We start from the raw sequence: 12,214 nt of genomic DNA, 5'->3' as shown, positions 1-12,214 counted from the left end.
GGTCTCACTAAGTTGCTGAGAGCCTCACTAAGTAGCTGAGGCTGGCTGAGAACCTGCTATCCTCCGATCTCAGCCTCCCAAGTACTGGGATTTTAGGCTTGTGCCACCACACCTGATTAGGTTTATCTCTTTTTTATGATAAAAGTTCTATGACTTCCAAGTATCTCAAGACTTGATTCCCTGTGAAAGCTCTAGTTTCTAAACTCTAACTGGATGTTGAACATTCACCTGAAGCTCAACTGTAGTACCATGAGAAAGGGCCAAAGCCAAATCTATGGTCTTTTCCTTGTAACCACTTTACAAATTATTCTACTCATTAATGTCCCTGTTTTTATAGACTCAAAACTTTAAACCTTGATTAGAAATCAGTGATTGAGAATTACAATTTCCAGAAGATGTGGAGTCACGTGATGGAGGGCCATCTTCAATTTTTCTCTTTCACACCCGAAGTCTTACCATTCATCATGTTCTATTTGTTATTTTTATGTAATTATAGGACTAATAATAATCATTTATGGGGGCTATTCTAAGCACTTTATCAAGTGTTAATTCAATTTTTATAATAACTTTATAATATAGATACTCTTATTATTCCTGTATACAAATATGAAAACCAAGACTTGAGACGTGAACTGACCTATTTAGGGTCACCTGCTAGTAAGCAGCAGCAAGCAGGCATTCAGACTCCACATTCGTGACTCCTGCTCCTGAAGCCATACTGCCTCTCTTGGAGAATCTTGACTCTCTCTATTACTTGTCTCAACTTGCACTTGTGATTCACATTGCTTCATACCTCTATTATTGCAGTCGATTCCTAGTTAGTGTCTTTGGCTTTGCTTATTCTAATATGGCTTACATATTGCTTCTGCGTTGCTTTTAAACACTCCTTGTGCTATGTCACTACTTTCTTTAAGGTCCTTGCATGGCTCCCTGGGGCCTATGATGTTTGAGATAAATTCCATCCTTGGCTTTTAGGGTTTATGTAATGTGGCCCTACACTATCTATTCAACTTATTTTGTCATCTTCTTATCCCATTATCCATCCCTGTAGTCAGGCTTATCTTTCTGCCACCCCCACAAATGTGCTATTCATTGCTGCCTGTGTGATTTTATTCATCTCTACAGAAATAAACTACCAGTCGATCTAAAAATAGTGCAGCTCTATGAACTTTTCCATACTGATCTCAATAGAATATGACCTTTTCTTGCCTATGACTCTTATAACAATCTTTGTGTCTGTCTTATGATATTCTATTCTGCCTAATAGTTATTTGTGTAATTTTCTCATTTCTCTCTTTGGTGACGATAGAATGTGTGCTTCACTGATCTTTAGATTCTCAGCAGTGTCTCTTTCCAGGAACATTTATAAAATATGGTCAATAAAAAGTAGAATGGAATTCTAGTTTTGTTCACCCAGAATGCTGCTTCTTTTCCTTTCATTTTTTCCTAGCCTTTCAAAACAACCTCACTCTTGACAGCTCTAGTCTTTGATAAAATGTATTTTGTATAAATCTTATAAAACCCAAGATTGTTAACATTTCTTGGTCTATTCCTATTGCTATAACAAAATACCTTAGGCTGGGTAACTTGTGGGTGGCAAAGGTTTATAACAGTACTAGAGGCTGGGAAGGCCAAAATCAAGGCTCTGGAAGATTTGGTATCTGGAAAGCGTGCTGTGCTTCCTAGATGATGCTTTCTTGCTGTGTCTTCTCATGATGGAAGGTGATAAAAAGGGAGGAAGGCTGTGTACTACACTGTAGAAAAGATGGCTTTCTAAAGGCCAGGTGGCTCTCAGAGGCTTTATTTGAGGAAATTACTTCCATTTAGGAGGGTGACACTCTTATAAGAAGTTAATCAGTTCTTAACACAACAGTTCCACTTCTTTCTGCTATCAAATTGGGGTTCATGAGCAAACACCAATTTTGGAGGAACAAGAACATTCAGAGCAAAGTACCCCACTATTTAGTATTTTATTAATTGTTTTACATAGCATAGTCTTCATTCAAGTGTTGTTGCACATAAACTGGTATATAAATATTCTCAAGCGCTATTTCCTGAATGAATCAGTATGTCAGTCATACTAACCAATTGTAAGATCTCTAAGAGAGGGACCATACTTTATGCATATTCTGTACCTCTTTAGCATTCTCAACATACGATATACACTGACTAATTAACCCTTGGATTTATTTCCATTGCAAGTCTCTACTGTTGTTCTATCCTTGTAGTGATTACACTGAAGAGGCCTCTTGAGTTCTTGTCTTAATTTCCCTACTTAATACAGGTAAGATCAGGTTGCTGATACACAGAGGCCTTTCTTCAAATCCTTTTTAACATTTTAAGGACCAGGCATTCTTACAGGAACAAGTCTTTCACGGACGAGAAAGGAGTGCTTTCCCAGGAAAAACCAGGATTGGGACTGGAAATGTAGACTGCCCAGGAGTGTCTGTATAGCACTTGTTACATGTGGAAAGAAAAAGCCAATCCATATGTATCTTTCACTGTGAAAGATGACAGTGATAAATCATAATCATGACACAGCAGTCAAGGACAAGGGCATCTTCCTGAAAGGCATGAAATCTGCTTGTAGAAAAATAAATTTAAAAATAATACCTAATATAAAAATACTTTTATATACCAAACAGCCAAAAGATAGGGAACAACAGTGACTAGTATTTGAACTTCTTAAAGGAAAGCCTAACCTGCTGATTTCCGAGAAGAAAAGGAAAGCTGGGATAAAGTGGGCATCTCCTATTCTAACAAGTCCTCAGCAACACTGGGTGATAGTACATGGGAAAATGGTTTTGAAAATCAGCAGGGCTTCCAATTTCCCTAGCCTGGATCCACTCTTCAGTGTTGGTATTCAGTCCAGTGGGAGGAGGATGTGTTCACAGGGTGCATGGAGCACAGTTCTTGACTGCTTTCCGCAGTCTTGCTTCTAGCTGGCGAGAGGAAGAGGGATTGACAAATATAACCCAGATACACCTTGTGTTTCACTGGACAAAGGAGGAGTTTAGCATTGCACCATGCAATAGAGCAGCCATGATATAGAGTTTTATTTATTGACATTTATATTTATTTGCTTCTTATTTCACTGACTTGTATGCTTAAAAAGTTCTTTGTTTTAAATGCAGGTGATCTGAGGACGTATGACCCAAATTTCAAGGGCCCTGTTGTTGACAGGTAAGCAATTCCTTTCTTCTGATTTTTTTTTAATAAGAGCTTACTTTGGAGTACTATTTTCTATTCAATGGAGAGTTGTGTCTATTTTGAGATGGAAATGACTTATTTCTGCCTAAATGACATATTGTTTATGAAAAGAAAGCACAAATAATAAATCTTTCCAAGAGTCATGAATATCCTCTTCTGTTCAACAAATGAACTGCTTTAAGTTATTAGACTGAAAGTCTGTATTTCTCCAAAGAAGAAGCAAAAAGATGCTTTATGAGTTTTAATGACTTTGTGGAACAGGCTCAAATAGTTTTTTTGTGCACGTGTTTACTCTGTGACTCACCACAGCGAATGCAGAGTTGCTATGCGAACTTCTTCCTTGCCAGAGATTTGTGCCTTTCTGCTTTTAAAAGCAGAGTGACTTCTTAGAGACAGTCATTCACTAAGGCATCATGTATACTTCAGGATGCTTTAAAATGTTGTAAGGAAGCTAGACATGGTAGTGCATGCCTATAATCTTAGTACGTGGGAGACTGAGACAGGAAGATCGCAGGTGCGAGGCCAGCCTCAGCAACTTAGTGAGGCCCTCAACAATTTGCAAGACTCTTGTTTAAAAAGAAAAAAATAAAATAGGGCAGGGGGTGTAGGTCAGAGGCAGAATACCCCTAGGTCCAATCCCTATTACCAAAATTAAAAAAAAATAAATTGTTCTAGGGTAAGAAACATGTACTCATCTCAGGGGGGCATTCTCCCTACCGTGCCAATTCATAATCCTCTTATTTATTTTAGTCTCTAATCTCAGGTCTTCTGCTAATCACATAGGGAGGTAGTGGGGTGTAATGGTGTAATATGAAGAGAAGATTATGCTGCTAGTAGCCCTTCTTTCATAGCTTTGATTTTGGCAGTTGTATGTCATAATAAACTGTGATGTGAGATAATGATCAGCATCCTCATTTGCACTCGCCAGTCATCAATGCGTACACGATTGTTTACTGTTATGTCCCTGTAATGTACTAGCTTTAGGCAGATTCATATCCAGTGTATCCTAATTCTATGAAAAGCCAAGTCACTCGTTTCGGGTCACTCATTCCAAGGTACACTTAGAATAAATGTGCTTTCTTTAGAATGATTCTGAAATTGCTCTCATTCTCTCCATGGTAACACCATAAATACATTTTGTGGTCCAGTTTACAAACACCCTTGTTCATTGTGGTGGTTACTGTTACTATAGTTGCATTCATTTTTCAATAATTTGTGAAAATTGAATGTAGCCTATGGTCCCTTATGGGTCCCTTGAGATAAGTGAGATTCAAAATTAACAATAATCACAAAAAAGAGCTTCCACATTTGCACAGAGAGAGCAGATTACAAGTGTGCCTTTCCTAAACCATGGCAAAGATGGCAGAGTTAGGCATGGCTTGTTTTATGTAGAGAAGAAGGTAAGATCTCCCTGCCTTTAGTTTTCTTCACATAATGCATAGTCTTGGTCAACAGTATACTATAGGTGCTACGGTGCTCTCAAGATGGTAATGCTACTGAAAAGTTCCTATTACCTAGGGATGTAGGAGCCATCATAACATCCTAGTACAAAGCATTACTCCTATGTTTGTGAGGATGTGGGTGTCAACAGACCTGTTTAGACACATAAATTCTATTATGTTACAATTGCCTAAAGTATTCAGCTCAGTAATATTCTATACAGGTTTATAACTTAGGAACAATAGGATAAACCATATGTATATGGCATAGCTAACATTAAGATTTGCGTAAGTACACTGATATTTATGCAATGTCAAAATAGCCTAAGGACACCTTTCTCAGAACAGATCTCTGATATTAAGCAGTCTATGACTCCACTGGGTGTTTAATGATGGAACTGGCAGTCCAGGTAAAGTTTAGAGAACTGTGATCATCTATGGGAGGAAAATATTTTTACATGGGGCCTTTCAGGATGCCCCGCACATCACCAAGTCTTTCAAAGGTAAAATGGTCATTCTGTGCCATACCTCCCCCATCCTTCAACCCAAGAGTGAAGAGATGTAGTAAAACCACGGGTGCATGACAACAGGAGCATATGGTAGACCCACTGTAACTTTTTCAGGCAACAGGTCTCTATACAGCCTTTACTGGAAAAATAATTGGGACATTTAAAGAATAAAAAGAGGGGCTGCCATGTTGCTCAATGATAGAGTGCTTACCCAGCATGCTAAGGCCCTGCATTGAAAACAGTAAAACAAAGAACAAGTGAGAAATGCCCCCCCCTTTTTTTTCATCATTTCTCACAGCAAGGCCTGCTTTAAGGACACCTTGTGCTTGTGCTGTGTTCCTTTCTTGAGAGGCCCAGAGTCTTATCAGCTTCTCTGCAGACCCTTAAGGCGCTCTCTGCCTGTCAATCTACCATGTTCCACTCACCTCTCAGGTCACAAGGGCAGCATCTCAGTCCCAGTCACTGCTGTCTCATATGTTCCCATCACTAAAAATTGAGGGAGTGGGAGCTGTTGACAGAAAAAGCGGTTGTTAATAGATTAAGGTTGTTTTCAGCCTCTTTTGGAGAAGTGGGTCTCCAGGCCCCTTGCACTGTCTTCTGTATCTGACAGAATCAAGAGGAGAGTTAGTGCTAGATTGTGTTGTAAAAGTGTAAAGGGTGTTCAACACTAGTTTTGGCAGTACATGAGAGGGTAGAAATGAATCCACAGAGAAAAGTAAGAAATAACAACTTTTATAATGATAAGTGAAAAATGACTCTTGTAATTTAGAACTAAGAAAAATCTTCATTTAGTGGGGAATCAATATACTTTCTCCTGTTAGATAAGAAAAACTGTAATTCACTGTTTACTTTTTTTCTATTGACTTGTAGAAAGGCCACAGCTACTTTTAATTTAAATGCCAGCAACTGTATTAGCCCTTGAGCCAAGGCTCTCTTTTCAGAACTTTGAATTTCTAATTCTGTTTTAACAATTCTATTGAATCCAGGCGCTTTAAGTCATTTATTTAACACCCTTTTTGGAAAGAGGCAACAGTTAGGAAAAATAGAAATGAAAGCCTTGCTTGTTAACCAGCTGCCTTTTGTACTTTTATAAACAAGACTCACGAAGAACATAGTATTCTAGTCAGATGGTAGGGCTCACAATACTGAAAATAGCTATGATGGTTGAATGTGAAAAAATTATCTGAAATTTAATAAGACGCATTTCTTTTTACCTGAGGCATCGGAGGTAAAGTGGTCTAGGAGAAAGTGTAGATCTGTTATTGGGGATGTTGTAGTGAGGATTCAATTACACAAAGAAGATGGACTAAGTGACCTCTAAGTCCTTTCCAGTCTTGAGATTCCATAGCGACGATTCAATTCTGAATGCCCCTCTGCAGAGGGAAGAGTTCAGCTTCAGGCCTAAATGATTAGCACATAAAGCACTGTGTGGACTCTCGCCACACATCCCTCGGAATTCTCAGTGCTGTTTTTAAGTGGATATCTCAAATTACTGTGTTAACACAGTAAGAAAAAAAAATTATGCAATTCTCATCTTTACTTCTTCTTGGAATAATTGGTTTGCTTCTTGTCCCTGCAAAGGGGAGTTCAGTGTCTAAGGGTGGGGTTCGTTACTATGGAAAAATATGAAGAAAAGGCTATAGGAAGAAAAGCCACACAGAGTTCAAGAAGGAAAATGTAGGTCCCGTGTTGTAAAAGTGTCCAGAAGAGGTTGCGAACCATGTTTGTTTGAAAAATAGTTTGAAATAAAAGGCCTATATCAGTAGTACTTTTCTTAAAACTTGTTCTCAGAGTCTCAAAATTTAGAAGGAAATGAAGGGAGATAAAACTAAATAAATACTCTGAATGGCTAATTCGTCAGAACGTAAATGTGAATTGAAGACATGCTCTCAAACTGGCATTTATACTCCTCATTTAGAATAAAGCAAACGGCAAATGTGATCAATTATTTATCAACATGACTCTTTTCCAGAGGAATATGTTGACTAGCTTGCTTCTTTAATATTCCTATCCATCCCCTTTATTCCCTAGATGGGATTTTGTTTTTGTTTTTGTTTTTCCACTTTAAAATGTCACTACTGACAAATTTTTCTTGATGATGAAAACAAACAACCTCAAAACCTCACAAATACCTTTTAATAAAGGGATTTATTTATTTATTTATTTATTTATTTGGTGGTACTGGGATTCCTGGAAACTCTTCTACCTCCGGGCTATACTCACAGACCTCTTTTTTATACTTTTATTTGGAAACAGGGTCTCCTAAGCCAGCAGGGCTGGCTTCGAACCTGCGCGATCCTCCTGTCTCCGCCTCCCAAGCGCCTGGCTAATAAAGGGATTTAAAGATAACTATTCTTAACTGTGTGCTTCACACATGCCAGGTATTGTGCTAGGTACTAGGAAACAAAGATGAACTAAGATAAAACAAAGACAAAGCTAAGTTTCTCCTAAATGTTGCCTATATTTTAGTGGAGAGGCAGATAAGAAATGGGTTGATATTGTCAGTGCAACTATTAGACTTACTGACAGGGGATCTGGAAATGGGGTCTGGGGGGACATAATGCTCGTAAAAGTTGGGAAAAAGGAGTCTGGACAGCTCCAAAGGGGAGATGACCTTTGTGCTGTGCTTTAAGACATTTCAGGAAGTGTCAACAGCAAACATCAAAGTACAGAGACCTGAAACACTTGTCCTGAATAAGGCTTGGTGTGAGCACAGAACCCCCTATGCCCATATGTGTGTGAATGGTTATAACATAAGGATCAATCGGTGCTGGAGGTGTAAGAACCAGAAAAACAACCAAGGGTTTGTATAACATCAACATAGTTGAGACTTTATTCTATAGACCCTGAGGAAACACTGAATAATTTTTTTTTATTTTTATATGTATCATATTGAAAATGGCATACATTCAGGCAGTGCTTGGTACCCTCCCCCACCTGCTTTCCCTTTGTGCCTTCCCAGCAATGAGTGTCCAGACTGACCGTATTACATTCATACTTTTACACATATTTGAGTATAGCTCCTCCACTAATCAACCTCAGCCTTCTTCCTCTCCAACCCTTCCATTCTAGCTTTGCTGAGGTTTCCCTTCCATTATCTGGAGTCCCTCTGGTATCCCCAATGCTCCCTAGTTTGGGCATATTCCTTCTTTTTCAGTGCTTGGCTGATCTCACTTAACATAATGTTCTCCAAGTCTTTCCATCTTCTTGTGAATGACATGATTTTTTACTTTACTGCTGAATAGAATTCCATTGTGTATATTTCCCATAATTTTGAAATCCATTCATCTGTTGATGGAATCCTAGGTTGGTTCCATATTTTGGCTATTACAAATTGTGCTGCTATGAACATGGGCATGCATATGTTACTGTAGTTACTTGATTCCATCCTCTTTGGAAAGATACCCAGAGGTGGTATAGCCAGATCATATTCTATTCCCAGTTTTCTAAAGAATCTCCACACTGATCTCCAAAGTGGCTGAACTAGTTTGCACTCCCACCTACAGACACTGAAGAATGTTTAACCAAGAAATTGAGTCACATTTGCATTTTAAACTTGAAAGTTTTGTTAAGCAAGCACTTAGACCATACTCCTCTGTACAATATGTTAAGGTAGATACCTTGTGAGACACCAGGGATGCAGGCCTCTTGGAAAGAAGCCAAAGCTTCAAACTTAGTTCTTGGCCTATCTATTGTGTATGTTGGTGTAGGGGAGGAAAAATGTTGCAGTTGAGTCAGAGACTGCAAGACAGTGAAGTAAATGCTACATAGAGGTGCAGGGTGCAGTGGGGAGAGCCTGAGGAGACAGTGAATTCTATGACAGGGAGATGGTGCCATGAATGGTAATTCTTGAGGGGCAGTGAAGACTTATAAGAGTTTTGCTTCATGTAAGAAAGGGCTAAGATTAACCCAGAGAGACCTAGATATGTGAAGGAAATTGGGTCAGATTGGGAGATAAACTTAGGTAGGTAGCGAAAGCCAGAGAGTACATAGCACTGTATCATAAGGTAAGGAGCCTGAACTTCAGATGGCATGAAAGGAATGGTGAGCATCTGATTTCTTTTAGTCAGGAGAGTTACTGGTTAGATGCGCTTCTGTTGTCTATTTGCTATTTCTCACTCCTTTCTTTGCATTCTCTCTGGTAAAAATGTATTCTGTGCTATTTTTCTCAGCCTCACCCTGAGAAGGTGACCGGTGACTTCTGTCTTGCCAGTGCAGCAGGCAATGCCTTTTGCCCTACTTAACTTAAACAGCAGCATCTGCCACAAGGGAGCCCTGGCCACAGGCTTGGCCATCCTTCTCTTACAATGGCCTACTTTTAGGTAATCTGATCTAAGCTAATGACTTTAAGTATTTTGTATATGGTAGTAACTTCAAAACTTGTAGATACAGGTCCCTGTCAATGACCTTTCAATTGACCTTGGATTTCTACATCCAGCTGATTATCTGACATCTCTGCTTAGATTAATAAATTATTCAAACTTGATGTGATCAAACAAAACTCTTGATTTCTACTCCAACCTCAAAGCTCTAATCATTTCTCCCTGTCTTTCCCATCTCAGAAAATAACTGCAATGGCCACCATGTTTTATGTAGCCCATAAATCTCTGGTTTCTTGTTCTGTTTTTCCCCCTTCATATCTCACCTCAGGTCTTACTGGCTTAGCTCCAAAATATATCCCCAGTCCTCCTGCTTCTTCATCATTTCTTCTGCCCCCCTTTGTTCATAGAACTGTTACGAAGGACTCAGAGGGTCTTTCTTCTTTCACTCCTGGTTCTTGACTCCATTCTCTACCCCACCAAGCCATTCTTCTCCTTATGTATTCTCAGTAGTATCCTGCTTCACTTAGAGTAAAACTCAAATTCAGTGGGTCCTACAGGACCACCTTCTCCCTACCTCATGGATCTAATTCCCTTCCTCTCCCTCTTTCATGACTGTTGTACTTTCCTTCTTTTTTTCAAACATTCTAAACTGTGTTTATGTTAGGAACTTTATATTTGTTCCTCCTCTGCCTGAAATGCTTTGCTCTTGGACCCCTGCTTGAATGAATCCCTCTCAACATCCAGTTATTAACTCTTATCTTCCCAAGAAGCCTTCATGACAAACCATCTTCTCATTCATTCTCTACCATGTCATTTGACTGTATTTACTTCATAGCATTTATCACCATTGAAAAGCTTCTTTATTTCTTTGTTTCTATCATTCACATTTTATCTAGAGTATCAGGCCTGGAGAAGCATGAACCTGTCTATTTTATTCACCAATATTATCCCATGGGCTTAGAAAAGTCCCTGACACATAGTAGCTGTTTGTTGAATACCCAGCTGAACTCTCATTCCAGTTTCAAAATTTAGGCTAGATGAGAAAAGAAAGAAGCTAGTTAGAATGCAGGCAAAGAACCATTTAGAAGATAGTTTCAGCAACACAGATGAAAATCTAGAGTAATACCATGGCTCTGGGAGAAAAGAGAGCTGAGAGAGAATAAGAAGGCAAAATATATCAGGCTCTAGGACTGACTGTACATCATTGATAGAAGAGAGAATCTGCTCCTTATCTACAAGATGGAGTGTCATTATATTCACCAAGTCAGGAAGACAAGAGAAGAAGCTGTCATGTGTATACAGGGCAGAGACAAACATGAGTTTAGGTTTTGAAATGCTGAGTTTTGAATACATTTGGCACATTCAGATAGACAGCTGAGAGAAAAGTGAAAATATAAATTGATCTCTGAAGCTCTTTGAAGTATTTATATATTTTTAACTAAATAAAGAAAAAATTTAAGAGAACATTAAAGTCCAATAGAAAAATAGATAAGTTCCAAGCCTGAGTATATTCCCTGTCATCCCTGGGGTGACCTGCAGGTGTCTTCCATTGCAGCATCCAGAATAACCTGTGCACATAAGATGCTGAGCTCTCACTCTTTGTTGTCTTGGCTGACTCCTCAGTTAGCTCATGAGCTCCACTGAGTAGAGTTGCATATAGTGGATAAATAAGAAAAATTTTTGGATCATATTATGTTCCCCATTTAAATTTCACCAATAAGTATCTGCCACCTAAGAACTAGTTTTGAAAGTCTGAATGTGATATTTAAAGCCCTACACAATTTTGCTGGAACACAGATTTATCTAAACTCATCTCTCTTTGCGGTCTCTTACCCTTTGAATGTACTTGCTGTTGAGCCAAACCAGTGATACATATTTTTGCCAAGTCTGAAAATTGATTGAGTTAGTGCCCTATAGTTATTCCAGCTCAGAGATGATGACTGGCACTAACCATGCTCACAAGAGACTGATGGATCAAATCAGAATGCCAATACAATAATTTACCTTGAGACATTTAATTGCTGAGCAGACCTGATGCTCCTGTTGGCCTGACCAGCACATGGTTCCCTTTGGGCAAACTGTATGAGAAACCTCATTATCACAAAGTTGCTTGCTGAGGACGTGGTCAGAGTAAGGGAGCTGCATGAGTAGAATGGCCAATGGCATCAGGCTCCACTAGCCTCTGGCCAACCAAGCAGACCCTCACCTGTGATCCTCACGTCAGTTTGACTTGGTGCCCAACCTGGAGAGTGCCTGGGTGGGCAGATCTACCTGACCATTTGTGCTTTTCTTTTAATACATTAATATTTATAATCAAGGTTTTCTAGACTCAGAGGCTGATGATCTATTGGGGTACCTATGTTTATCACTGCTTTAGTTATGTGTTGATTTCATAGTTTTACTCTTGGAAAGCAATGTTATTTTCTATATCCCAAGTTTAGGGGAAGAAGGTGTCTTGTAGTGTTGTTGTTGTTGTTGTTGTTGTTGTTGCTGTTCTGGGATTGATATCAGAAGCATTCTCCTTCTGAGCTAGACTCCCCATCCCTTTTCAATTTTTATTTTGAAACAGTGTGTCAGTTGCTGAAGTTTTTACTAAGTTGCTGAGGGTGTCTTCAAATCTGCAATCCTCCTGTCTCAGCCTCCCAAGTACTAGGATTACAGGCATGTGCCACTGCACTGAACTGAAGTAGATTTTGTTCTCATCAATTCTGCTCAGTATCCAGATGCTCTGACA

At 39.1% G+C, this 12,214-nt stretch overlaps 1 protein-coding gene across 1 annotated transcript in view; it reads left to right on the top strand.

The window, feature by feature from the left end:
• The window catches only part of SLC44A5 (solute carrier family 44 member 5), a gene marked incomplete at both ends in the record, with an annotated part of 384,719 nt that overhangs the window by 232,764 nt on the left and 139,741 nt on the right, over positions 1–12,214 (top strand). Inside the window, one exon of the mRNA XM_080691446.1 lies at positions 3,135–3,183. Coding sequence (XP_080547572.1) covers positions 3,135–3,183 — 49 coding nt within the window. The remainder of the gene's footprint in view (positions 1–3,134; positions 3,184–12,214) is intronic.

This window comes from Muscardinus avellanarius (genome assembly GCF_963383645.1).
Source record: "Muscardinus avellanarius genome assembly, chromosome: 3".
NCBI lineage: Eukaryota > Metazoa > Chordata > Mammalia > Rodentia > Gliridae > Muscardinus > Muscardinus avellanarius.
The sequence above is the reverse complement of the archived record's forward strand: the minus strand, read 5'-3'. Positions and strand labels throughout refer to the sequence as shown.